Below are 13,623 nucleotides of genomic sequence, written 5' to 3' on the forward strand. Positions count from 1 at the left end.
TGATTGGCTGGAGAGATTGACGGTGGATATGGGAATTATAGGTAGTATGGAGCGGATTCGGAATACGATCTTTTTTTTGAACTTATGTTTATAAGCTAAATTTAAATTTAAAATTTAAAATTGATTTTTAGGGTGTTTAGCTAAGTTTATTTTCTAGCATTTGGCTTTTAGATATGCTAAGAATAAGCATATAAAATTTTTATTCATAAATTACTTTTCAATTGTAAATATGTCATTTATCTTTTTGTACAAAATACCCAAACAATCACCCCTAAACTCGATTTAGGTTTCGTAATCAAGTGAACCTGATTCGGAATCTACTACTTAAAAACCCAAGATTTAACATTAATTAACAAAAAAAACTCAAAACTAAGTAAACGTTGGGATTAGTTATTAACACAGAAAAAAAAACTCAACTAATTAAACTTTTGGCATGGTTCGCTAGCTTGTAATTGTATCGAGGTGTCACCGGCCGGTGGGCTGCACGAGCTGCGAGAAGGTGGCGCGCTCGGCCACCACCTCGTCGGCCTCCAAGACGACGCAAGTCTCGTGCGGGTGGGACATGGACGACGTCCCCAGCGTGGTGGCGCTGGCCGTGCTCCCGTCGTCGTTGCTGGTGGCCGGGTCGAGCGAGGAGGCCGGGCGGCCGGAGGCGCCGTCGAACGTGTCCTGCGCGAGCATCGCGCTCTCGAGGTTCCAGAGCACGTCGGCCATGCCGGGGCGGTCGGCGCCGTTCTCGGCGAGGCACTTCTCGGCGGTGTCGGCGAACTTGACGAGGCACTCCGGCGCGATCTGGTGCTTGATGGCCGGGTCGACGACGCCCGGCAGGGTGCCGCCCCGCTTGCAGGCGAGCGCGTAGTCGGCGAGGCTGACCTGGTCTCGCGGCAGCGCCGGGTCGAGCGCCGGGCGGGCGAGGAGCACCTCGAAGAGGACGACGCCGAAGGAGTAGACGTCGGACTTCTCGGTGAGCTGCTGGCGGCGGTAGTACTCCGGGTCGAGGTAGCCGAAGCTGCCCTTGACCACCGTGCTGACGTGCGACTGGTTGAGCGTGGTCGGGCCGGACTTGGAGAGGCCGAAGTCGGAGACCTTGGCGACCCAGTTCTCGTCGACGAGGATGTTGGTGGTCTTGACGTCGCGGTGGATGATGGTGTACTTGGCGCCGGTGTGGAGGTAGTGCAGGCCGCGCGCGGCGCCGATGCAGATGTCGAGGCGGTGGCGCCACGACAGCGTCGGCTTGCCGCCGTTGTGGTAGAGGTGCTCGCGCAGCGTGCCGTGCTCCATGTAGTCGTAGACGAGCACCATCTCGCCGTCCTCCTCGCAGAAGCCGATGAGGGAGACGAGGTGGCGGTGGCGCAGCTTGGAGAGCATCTCCACCTCGGTCTGGAACTCGTTGATCCCCTGCTCCGACGACGGGTTCGACCGCTTCACCGCCACCTTGACGTCGTTGTCGACCACGCCGCGGTACACCACGCCGAACCCGCCCACGCCGATGGCCAGGTCGTTGGAGAAGTTCTTGGTCGCCGCCTTGATCTCCGCGAAGGAGAAGTGGCGGCACATGCCGGCCAGGTTCGCCGTGACGTGGCCCGACGACTTGCCGCTGGTGTGGGAGTGGTACAGCGGCAGCCACGCGGAGGTGTGCGAGTCGCCGCCGCCGCCGGGCTTCCTGTTCCTCTTGTTGTTGTACACCACCACGCAGATGGCCGCTAGGATCCCGGCCGCCGCCGCGCCGCCCGCGGTGCCGCCCATCACCCTGGCCATGCCGGCCGGGTCGTTGGTGGAGAACTCCGGCGGCCCGCCCCAGCCGAGCTCGTTCTCCGCCAGCAGCTTGAACGGGCTGGGGTCCGGCGCCGCCAGGCTGCCACCGGAGTTGTTGACCTTGAACACCTCGAGGCCGTTGAGGATGGCGTCGTAGAACTGCGGCCGGAGCATCACCGAGGGGTGCATCGCCACCCAGAGCACCTCGTCGGCGGTGTCGTTGCTCATGGTCACCGCGTAGTCCTTGTACACCGGCACCCCGCGCTCCGTCGTCATCTCGAGCACGTCGACGTCCGTCTGCGCCGTCTTGTTGTTGATGTAGACGTCGAACACCCGCTGGTTGGCGTGGACGAGCTGGAGCTCGCAGAAATGGAGGCGCGCGATGTAGGTGAAGTTGCTGTCGACGTCGACGGTCCAGGTGAGGTTGGAGTTCTGGTTCAAGCGGGAGTCGCTGCCCATGGAGCGGCCGCCGAGGTACACCTCCGTCGGCGCCGCGTACTCGGCGGCGTCGCTCGGGTACTTGATGTGGAAGCGCGGGCCGGCCGTGTAGACGATGCCCTGCGTGGGGCCCCGCACGAAGGGCGTGTCGTCGAACCACGACCGCGAGAGGCCGGAGTCGTTGGACGGCGGGATGTAGGCGCCGCCGACGTTGAGGCGGTACATGGTCTGGAAGGCGGCGGCGGAGACGTCGACGGTCTCGTCGGCGAACCCGACCATGGTGGCCGGGTCGCCGAAGATGTCCGGCATGGAGATGACCTCGATGCCGTTGATGAAGGCGTACGTCACGTTCACCATCGGCGTCGGCGAGAAGGTGACGGTGAGGAAGCCCTCCGGCGACCGCGGCAGCGAGTACTCCCGGACGAGGTAGGCCTGCGTGAGCGCCTTGGTGGTGAGGTAGACGCTGAAGTTGTGGAGCAGCGTGAAGCCGGTGGAGGTGGCGACGGAGAACCGGAAGTCCTGCGGCTCCAGCCCGTTGTACGACGACGGGTAGAAGTGGAGGCGCAGCCAGTGGCGGTCGCGCGGGTTCACCGAGAAGTTGTACACTGCGTCCATGGTGAACACCCGCGCCGTCATGTACGGGATGGACGACGGCAGCATCGGCTCCAGCTGGTCGGCGGCCGCCATGATCGACGACTTGCCGGAGTCCTCCAGCCACGAGTTGTTGTTGGTGTCCGCCACCCACCTGCGCCCGTCCGCGTCCAGCCCGTCCGTCGTCGACCCGCAGTTGAGGAGGATCTTGTCCGCCGGGCTGTACACCTTCGCCGTCGCCACGGCCGCCGAGGCAGCCACCACGACGAGCGCCAGCACCAGCACCAGCCGCAAGCACCGAGCCCAGCCAGCCATGGACACACACACACACAAGAGAGAGGGAGAGAGAGAGAGAGAGGCGGACAGGGTCACAGGGGGGAGAAGGTGGTGTGAGGTAGAGCAATGGAGATGGCGGGAGGAGAGGAGAGGAGCAAAACGAGGGAAGCTGAGGGGGGGAGTAGTATTTGACCGCGGGAGAAGCGGGTGCGACACGTGTCAGTGACTGGGAGCATTTGCCTGGTCCAAGAGAGGAGAGGCGTTCACCAATCACCATGCACATGACACGTGTAGGGTCACCCTGCAGTTCTCTTCTGCGATCAGAAAATGAGCTATGTACCACAAACACAGTGCAGGGAAGCCAGCCGCATCAACTCATTGAATTCTAATGTCTATTATCCCTACTACACGATAACATGTGGCAGGAGCTACAGGAGCAAAAAAGGAGCTTCCTTGGTACAAAATCATTTCCATCATACAAAGCCACTGAATGTTCTTGTAACAGTTTGGTCTTTCGCAGGTGGTGAATAAAAATGGAATTTACAGGATTTACCTCCCAATAAAACTGGCTAGGTCACTTGCACCACCAGCCTTTCAATGGGTGGTCAGAGGCTCTACCCAAAACAGATCCCAAACCACCGCTGTCTGTCATCGACCTTCGTGGAGATCTTCAGAGAAAGCCGTTCTGGGCATGTTCTCGGTGTCGAAGGGGCTGAGACCTGAAAAGGGTCCAGACGAGAACATGGACGAGGTGCCGTCAGATTCATAGGCGGTTAGAGACTGCCTAACGTTGGGGCGTGCTGGAGGAGTTGGTATAGATTCTTGGAACTCCACGGAACGTTGGACCATCTTCAGTGACTGCACCACCTCGCCCATTGTTGGCCTTTGGCTTGCCTCTGGTGAAACACAGGCTGCCGCAATTGTACATACTCGCACAAAATCATCTTTCGGATACTGGCCGCCAATCCTAGGATCGGCTAGCTCTTCTAGCATATCTTTATCTCGCAAAATTGGCCGTGCCTGCATAGTCAAAATTGAGCAAATAAGTATCTTTATACTTCTGCAGCGATAATAATCTGGTACTGTCTGCAAGAAATATGTTGACACTTGAGAGTTGTTTTTCAAAAAAATACTAATGTCCAGTTGTCCACACCTGACAATTCAACCATAAAAGGTAGATGTGACACAAATCAACAGTGTGTTTAGGCTTTTAGCAGAAGGATCAGGGAAACATTTGTGTAAGCTCATAAACACCACAAAAAGAAACAAATAGATAGATGGTGCTTGGCGCACAATGGGCAGAAAAAAATGCAAGTGAAAGTTTACTTGCACATAAATCTGCTTTCCATCAAGGGTGTGCACAATGCATATGAATAGAGAGGAACTGGAAAAAATAGTTTCTTTTCTTGGAAAAGGAGACAGATTTATAGCAATATTGCTCCAAGTCCCTTTGGTTGGCTGCCTTGTCAAGACATATCTATAGACATCTGACATGCATGGCTAGTGAACTTCACTGGTTCGCTGATGACGATTATCATGCTAAAGGATCCACGTTCAGATTTAAAAGGTAATGCAATAACAGCTGAAGATAACAGCAGAAAGAAATCTAACCCATGTCACTAGATTTTCCTGGCCAGACGGTTGTGACATATCCACAGGTCTCCTCCCAGTAAGTAGTTCAAGTAGAACAACTCCATAGCTATATACATCACTTTTTACAAGCAAGTGCCCTGTCATTGCATACTCTGGTGCTACGTACCTGAAAAGCACAACAGTTACATGAAACAAAAGCAGAACAGAAATAGCTGGGGAGTAGTTCAAGGTAAAGGTCAACCAAATTACCCGAATGTTCCCATAACACGTGTTGAAAGATAATTTGCACGGCCTTCCGGTGCCTGTTTGGCCAAACCAAAATCAGACACTTTAGCATGAAAGTCGTCCTCAAGCAATATATTAGAAGCCTTGAAATCCCTGTGAATTACACAAGGTTGAGAATCCTCGTGAAGGTACGCCAATCCCCTGGCAGCATCTAGTGCTATCCTCATTCTAGTGTCCCAATCCAAGGGGCGGTTAGCACCCAATGTTCCTGAAAAAAAAGTAGCCAGAGACCATGTTTACAGTATTTACTGCTCATTAAATTAAACAATGAAGGACCACATTCAATTGCAACTGGGTGGAACTTATCCAGCAATTTAAGAAAGTAAAATAGTTAGCTCAATTAGCCATACCATGAAGCCAAGCCTCTAAGCTTCCATTAGGAACTAGCTCATAGCAAAGTAGGTTCTGTGATGACTCGCGGTTACTATAGTAACCAATGAGTTTCACAAGGTTTCGGTGGTGCAACCTGCTCAGCATCTCCACCTCAACTAGAAATTCCTTGTCTCCTTGGTGCCCTCCACTTGTAAGCTTCTTTATAGCAACAGCAGTGCCATCAGTTAGTACCCCCTTAAAGACACGGCCAAAACCCCCTTCTCCAAGCATAGTTGACGGATCAAAGTTGTTGGTTGCTTCTTTCAGTTCATCATATGCAAGGAACCTTGTACTTGTTGGGCGAGGAAGTGATTCCACTGCAGAAACTGCATCTGGTGTTCTTTGCTTGGCTGCACAGAAGAACTGGTAATATTAATGCTCCTACAAACATGCATAATGAACCAGAAAATAAGCATAATATAATTCACTGTTCATTTGAATTTGGTTTAAGAAGCCAAACTTATTATGACGAGTTAAGGACATGCAGCCCCATTTTTTCGTTTTTGCTTATTCTTATAAGCCAAATTTTGAATTTTCAACCTTAAATTTGGAGTAGATTTTGGGGTTTTTTCATCGTAGTTTATTTTCTAGTCTTGTGTTTTAGATTGCTAATAACATGTATATAAAATTTTTATTCACAGTTATTTTTCATTTGCAAATATTTCGCCTGGTTTTTTCCCCTGAATAAGCCAAACAATCACCCCCATGGTATCTAACTCCACTATCATTTCGGCATTTTCTTTTATACAATTCGAACTAAAGCCAGAGATACCTTATGAGTTATGACCTTTCGCAGGCAGCAAGTCTATGTGTGCAAAGAAGTGTTTTACAACTAGTAGTAGAAATCAATCTAGACCATTCATCTTTTCTAATCCAACAGACCGTATCTGTTTATACTACCAACTCAACTAGTGGTAGTAGATCATTCTTTTTTCTACTGGTAGAACTCACAAATCAATGGTTGTGATTAATTCTACTAGTGATAATACTGAATACTACCAGTAGAAACCACCGTAAAGGTTCTCGTGTGCAAAATAGTTTTTAACATTACAAGACAAAATGGCTTTGATTTACAAATATTAGTTATTACTCATTTGTTACGTGGTCCCCCTTAGGCACAGCTACTGACTTAGCTTCACTGAGAAAAAAGGCAGAAATGTCTGAAATTTACTACTTTTGAGTAAAGATTCGTAAACTTTTTAGAGAGGTCAGACATGTGATTGCACTTGTACTTTTCCTCTAGCGTGACTAAAATATTAAAGATCACTAAGAGAATCTCATGCAATATAATAATTCTATAGTTTCCAAAGAATGTAGCTGAGAATAAATAACTCCACACATACGTGTCTCAACTGGAGGAGCCTTCTTTTTCCCTTTCCTCAGTGTGCAGAAGCAAATAAACATGACAATCACCAAAACAGCAATTAGAGCACCAATACAAATGCAAATGACAGTAATCAAGCTCATGCTCGTGCGTTTGTCATTGCTGTTGCTGGTGTCCGCACGCTGTCTTGGTAATGTAGATGCTTGAGATGGAGACGGTTTAGGTGATATTGTGAATGTTGGAGCTGAAATAGAAATGAAAGACCATGCTATTAGAAAAGGAAATCTGTTAAAAACCATAAGGTCGACAGCATACAGGGATGTGCATATAAAGAAATATGTTTATATCATCCTTAGGAAGTATCATATTGATATCAACAAGCATCCTTTTCTGTCACATCATCAACAACAGGAAGAACAACAAAGTTCACCAAAGAAAATAGCATATTAACTGCATAACCAAGTTGATAGTTAATACAACAAGATAGAACCAGAATATGTATAACAAACTGTGTAGGGTGTACAAAGTTTGCACTAGACCAACCAGTGCTAAACTCAAAGCATATGCAGTAAGATATAGTATGTATCTTGGTAAAACTGGATGCATATTGAAAGGATACACTATATGACTGCATGAAGGGTGGGGAGGGGCAGAACAACAGCAGACCAATAAATAAATAAAGGAAGAGAAATATAAGGAACTGAATATTGCAGTTTATCTTGATTTTCTTTTTTGCTTTTCCTTTGGCATCTGGAATAGTTGCAACTTGCAAATTGGTTTTATAGAATAGAATATGCTAACCAACAGTGATTTTTTTTATATTCATATACTTATTTGTAATCACAAACATCTGGGTTATTGTCACCTACTACATACATTCTTCCATTTCTCTAGCACAGTAGACAATAGAGATAAATTAAAGAAGTTAAAAAACTGAAGTAGTCTTACAGTTCTCTCTACCTGAACACTAAAATAAACTGCAGCATTGTAAGACATAGAGCAAAGTCAAGATCAGTGAGCATTACCAGGAGCTAGAGCCAGCGGCCTGAACCAGGTTAAATTAAGAAGACTGTAGTCCCCAACTAGTACAGGGTTGATCTGAACTGTGTGCTGACTAAGTGAATAATTCATGGAAGTAACTTGGTCGGCTGAGAAACTAATTCCAGTGTGAGGAGCTATATACATTGTAATGTTTAGCCCAGAAGCCCCAACAACATAGAAATTTACAATCTCAAACTGACTAACTCTCAGGCTGAGCTGAGAAGCAAGCTCCCCAAGAAATTCATCGCTCCAATTTGATGTCAGTGAAACATTTCGGAGGAAGAGCTCAACTCTTACTGGGTAAACACAATGGCAATCTTGGCCCCCTCTTTTTTGTACCATGTTTGGTGAACAACATCCTGGTAAGACAGAAGGTAAATTATGTTGTGAGTAACAGCATATATCTATATAAAATGTTAGAAATGCTATGGATCAAATTATTGTTAACTGTAAGTATGTTACACAGATATTTGGGTTAAAATTTAAATTGGCCAGAATCAAGGACAATAGAAGATTCCAGGTGGAAAATAAATAGGGCAAATGTAAGGTCAAATCTCATCAGGCAATCCTAGAGAGCTGGAAATAGAGAGAAAAAAGAAGATGACATAATGTAGCATAAGCCTTTCTAAGGTATAAAGCACAACAATAAAGTGTACTTCAGTCTAGCAAGGGATGATGAAAACTAAGATGAAGTCCCACAATATCGAGGGACCAAGTTTCATAAGCAAGTCAGAACAAACTGCAAATAGGGTAACAACAGAAACTATCATGCTTCAAAATACAACAAAATATGCTACAAGATAAATCCATATTATAATTTCATCTTAACATAAATCTTTAATTATTTTTAACTACATAAAAACAAAAATACCAGCATTTACTTAGTACGTGCATTTTGTATCTTATGGCTTAATGTGAGCATAAAGAAGGGATGTAGTTAGGATAAATAAGCTGGACATATTAAAAAGTTCTCAAGCAATCAAGCTGATAACCCAAAATGAGGAGCAGTAAAAGTTAAGATCAATTAGAGTAACTTAATCACAGAAGCCAGTTGTTCAAGTCAATAGCAATAGCTTGCAGGAAAGGAAGAAGCAGAGTGACAAATAGTACAAGTGAGAGTCTACAAATTGGTTTAGATCGCTACATGGAGTTTGTGAAGCTCCATGCACTTGCTGCAAGCCTTTATTGAAAGCTGGTACAATGCCAGGCAAACAGGTTACAAAACAACCAGCCAGTTTCAAGTATGACACCGGTATTCAGATAATTGGATTTGGCCATAAGGACCACAGTCACTGAGCATTTCAGCATGCTTCAAGTATTCAAGGTGCACTGCAGTACCACACGGATCAAAGTAAAGGCTTTGTACATTCCAATGTGAATGTGGACATGCATAATAGAGTTAACATTTCTAATTAACTGTTAAGTATGAATAAGCAAATGGCAAATGGAATAATTTATGTTCAGATTAGTAAAAAAAACAGCACAATGTACTCAAATGCTTACTGTTGATGTGCAACCAAAGGAAAAATTCTTGGAAAACCAAATCAACCACACAGGCATCACTTTGCAATCTTTACCTACTTCAATAACCAGATGACCCTTTATTACAGCACATAATTTCAGGTCATGCTTGAATAATACTCCCTCCATATTTTAATAGATGACGTCATTGACTTTTTGTCACACATTTGACTATTCATCTTATTCAAAAAAACGCAAATATGTAAAAGTTGAAGTTATTATTAAAATACATTTGGTAATAAATCCAATCACAACAAAATAAATGATAATTACATAAGTTGTTTTAATAAGACGAATGGTCAAATGTGTACCAAAAAATCAACGGCGTCATCTATTAAAATATGGAGGTAGTAAAAATCATATAGAATTAGATAATCCAAGGCTCTAGCAATCAAGCATACCATTGTGAGGAGATACTGGAGGTTGTACTAATCCAGAAGGAGCTGCACTAGTATTTGAAGCTGCATCAGGAGGCGCAGCATCTACATGGGTAGGAATTTCTGCTTCTGAGCGTCTGTTGTCCTGCACCAAATTATCTGACAGGTCTGAAGAATAAAAGGACAGATCAGAATCACCAGAAATAGAGCTATAGCTTGGCGCTGACATTGGAGGGTGCACAGATAGAGTAATTGGTGGTGAATATAGCTTCTTCCGTCTTTGTTCGCCAACTGGAATACTAATGTCAACCTTAGCTTGTGATAACATAGAGCGAACTGGTGTCCAACTTTGCGATGGTGATATAGCAGGGGAAACCACATTTAGAGCTGATGTTTGGGCAATCAAATTGATTCTGGTAATCAACTCCAGAGTCAATACCACAGTCAAAAAATTTATGAAGGTTTTCCTTAGAGCATCTTCCAAAAGTCCTGCCAAGAAACAGAACAATGAATAATCAACAAGCCAACGCCTTTAAGAATATGGTGCAACTAATGGATATGAGCACTCAAAAGATGTACAGAATCACCTTTCAAGATGGTCACACTAACACATAAAACAAATACTCCTCCAATTTGAAATATAAGTTGCTTTAGCCTTCTAAAATATTTCCAAAATGCAAGTCGTTTGGAAATTCTAGCCACTTTTGCAGTTATTACTCCCAATTTGACCTAGCTAAATGAATTATACCCCTCTCACAAATAAGTGGTTCATCCTTTCCAATGAAGTATAAATGAAGGGCAACTAAGTCATTTGGGTTTTTTCCTTGATTCGTTTCCACAAGTCTAAAACAACTAACATTTGGAATCAAAGGGAGTAGTTGAACAAAAGTTCACAAGCACATATTCATAGATGTCCATAAATGATTCAAGTATAAATAAAGATAGTGACATAGTGTATGTTGATAGCGATGGGGATTTCCTAAGACCTCACGGCAGGCATAGTCAAACAGACCATTTGAATATTTCCATCTTGATAAACAACCATTGTTTTGCTATAGAGAACCAGAAATAGTGTCACGGCTATCATCAAAGTATTTATCTCCTTTGATAATCTCAGCAGACAGTAATGGCACAAGTTCAACCTAAAATGATGGTTATTACTATAATTAGCATGGCTACAGTGTTGACTTAAACTCCTTTGGCTTGCTGCTAACAGTTCTAGAGCTTCATTCCACAAGATGATAAAGATAAAGCCATAAACACAACCTAAAACTTGTAAGAACTCTCCAATAAAAGGTAGAACATGGAGAACATGTCGTTTGCTTATTTTTCTCTGCAGAAATTAGGATATCGGCAAAGTAAACATAGCAATGCAAAAATTCCTATCATTTCAGTAACAATAGTTCAGGAATGACTCTTTATTATAAAGGACGATCCAATGATTTGGACTGGATAACCAATACCACAAATTCATTTGAAATGACTAGGTCAGACTGCAACATGAAAAAATAGACTATTGCAGCTTTCCTCTATTTCAAAACACAAGGAAAGATGAACTTGGGACATGCAACTGCTTATCATATCAATTTCCTCCAGACAAATCCGTGAAGACTTAAACCAAGAAATCTTTATTCTGTATAGCAATGGATGTATCTCCAGACCAGTGCCACTTGACACGGAAAGTCCTGAAAAATGTATAGTACCGGGCAGAAAACCACCTTACAGCTTTAATTACTATGATAAGTTCAACACAGGAGTGCCAAGAGCTATCTAAGGCATGGAATTTAGCATCAATAACCTAAGCCCAATTTCTTAGATCAGACTGTTGATATCCAGTAACGCAATGGCAACAGAGAACACCGAAGCCTAGATACCAGGGCGAATGGTGTTCTGTAACCACCATTTCCCACGCCTCCAAACTCAAATGGTCAGTCGGCCAAAGTTGAGCTACCAAACAAGCGCGACGACTAAGATCCTGGGGGCAACCCGTCAACCCCCCACCGCAGCAGTTGATTAGCCGCCCTCAACGCACCCTCCTCCCTCAAGCCCAAACCTCGCCGCACAAACACTCTCGCCGCCGCCGTGTCCGCGAACGCTAAACCGTCTCAGATTGCTCTACCCGCGCGAGACACCGAGAGACCACGCCACCTAGCTAAGCCAAGCCAGCAGCAAGCACGGGCCGCGTCAAGTCAGGGGGGGGGGGGGGGGGGGTCGCGAGCCCTCAGATCGGAGCACGAACCTCGTCGGGAGCTCGCGCGCCCTGCCCGCGCCATCGTGGGGGTGGAGGAGGAGGAGCAGCTCGCGTCGGCGGCGGGGCAGGGCGGGGCCCCCGCTCCTGCTACTACTGGCGCCGACGCGGCGTCGGGACGCGCGCGGGGCGGCGCCCCATGAGGCGACGAGATGAGGCAGCGGAGGGGAGGGGTGTCGGGTTAGGGTTTCGCGCGACGGCGTCGCTGCTCGTCTCGCGGCGGCGGGCGGAAATTTTTTTTTCCCCCTTCCTCTTCTCCCTCTTTCCTCCTCCCCCTTTCGCCGTGGTGGTGGTGGTGGCGGCCTCGAGCTGAGCTGCTCTCTGCGGTGGTAGCTTGCTTTTTGCGCCTGCGCGGCCCCCTCCCGCTGCTGCTTTTCCCTCCTGCTGACTTTGCCCGCTTTTCCGTTGCGCTGCTCGAAGCTGCCACTGCCACTGGCAGGTGAAACCAACCCAGTCAAAGAAATTTTTTAATGCATTTTAGAGCGATTGGAGTGTTTTCGGTTAAAATCATTGCTGTAAATAACGGGCTAATGCATTTAGTGACGGGTCTCCTCGGAGCATCCACAGCACAACAGTATATCGATTTTATCTTCCATCTTAAAAATAGATGACGAATAGTTTATTAAGTTCAGCAGAACATCAATCTCATCGTCTATTTTTTATGTTATGTATATTAGAAGAAAAAAGAAACTTCATATTTGAATATTTTCTCCATTCTCTAAAAAAGATATGGAGGATGTTATATATGGATGATCCGTTGGAGTATAAAGAGATATGAAAGATGAAACTCTTAGATGATTATCTAAATAAAGATATAGATAACTAATTTTGGATGAGTTGCTGAGAATACTCTTAAATATCTAATCTAAATAGGCCAAAGTGGCTAATAACAGCTAAATGGTATAAGAGAAAAAATAGCTCAATCCTTCGTTCCTAAGCAGTTGTTATTGGAGTATAGTGCTAGCTATACTCCGAGATTTAAAACCTTGATTGAAATTATATAAAATTTTATGTTTTTGTGAATAATTTCTTAATAATTAACATGGGGCATTATACTTTTTAAACTTTGACCACTCATATATCAAACATTAGTAATGATGTCATATTATTATAGTCGAGTATGTTCCATGTAGTCTTTGATAACAATTTAAGAGTAGTTAATAGTCAATGTTTAAATGAGAAAGTCAAAGATAATGGTTACAAGAAACGGGTAGAGTAAAAACACCCAAAAAATCATCTCACATGAACAAACAAAAGCTTCAAATTTACAACCAAAGGTAGGCCTATTTTGAAATTTTCAAGCTTGAACGTAATTCCCCAGTCGTCCTTCATGCATTGATTTGCTCACACCCCACATGCTAGATGGCTAGGCTCAATTAACGTACAAAGAAAATATATATTCTAATACTCCAGTTAGGCCTCCCAGCTGAGGTGACGGACTTAAAAACAGTGATAGCTAACAGTTAACTAATCTACTAGGTTAGCCTAAACTAATCATATCTTCTAGTACTGCTACTAGCTACTAATTATTTTAACCACGCAAAGGACGATGCCAACCAAGTAGAGGACGGCCCGGCCTCCGTCGTTTTGTTTTTCGTTAAAAAAACAATTTGACATATTTATAAACGAAGAATAATTATAAGGGAAACTTTTATAAATGTGTTCCTGCCGATTCAATGGTAGATACGGAGAAAATAAACAATGATAAAAAAATCATAAAAAACACCTACAAATTTAGTTTTAAAATTTAAAATATGGCTTACAAGCGTAAATATTAAAAAAAATGCTCGTATCATATCCCG

The 13,623-nt window shown here is 45.0% G+C and overlaps 1 protein-coding gene across 1 annotated transcript; it reads right to left on the reverse strand.

The window, feature by feature from the left end:
• Positions 1 to 233: 233 nt before the first annotated feature.
• On the reverse strand, positions 234 to 12,167 carry LOC102718591 (receptor-like protein kinase ANXUR1). Its single transcript, XM_040521220.1, has 9 exons — positions 11,813 to 12,167; positions 9,598 to 10,062; positions 7,660 to 8,034; positions 6,654 to 6,878; positions 5,289 to 5,660; positions 4,903 to 5,146; positions 4,672 to 4,819; positions 3,716 to 4,080; positions 234 to 3,037 (listed from the first exon to the last, which is right to left on the reverse strand). Exons 1-9 carry the CDS (start codon positions 11,844 to 11,846, stop codon positions 466 to 468), a joined length of 4,800 nt encoding a protein of 1,599 aa, XP_040377154.1. The 5' UTR covers positions 11,847 to 12,167; the 3' UTR covers positions 234 to 465.
• Between the last annotated feature and the right edge of the window lie 1,456 nt (positions 12,168 to 13,623).

The sequence above is a fragment of the Oryza brachyantha genome, chromosome 1 (assembly GCF_000231095.2).
Source record: "Oryza brachyantha chromosome 1, ObraRS2, whole genome shotgun sequence".
Lineage (NCBI taxonomy): Eukaryota > Viridiplantae > Streptophyta > Magnoliopsida > Poales > Poaceae > Oryza > Oryza brachyantha.

Coding starts and splice junctions, on each gene's coding strand:
- LOC102718591 (XM_040521220.1), bottom strand. CDS start 11,846: ATGGCGCGGGCAGGGCGCGCGAGCTCCCGACGAG. Junction 5,147..5,288: donor CTTAGAGGCTTGGCTTCATG/GTATGGCTAATT, acceptor CTTTTTTTTCAG/GAACATTGGGTGCTAACCGC. Junction 3,038..3,715: donor TCTGAAGATCTCCACGAAGG/TCGATGACAGAC, acceptor CGTGGTGGCTGC/CTCGGCGGCCGTGGCGACGG.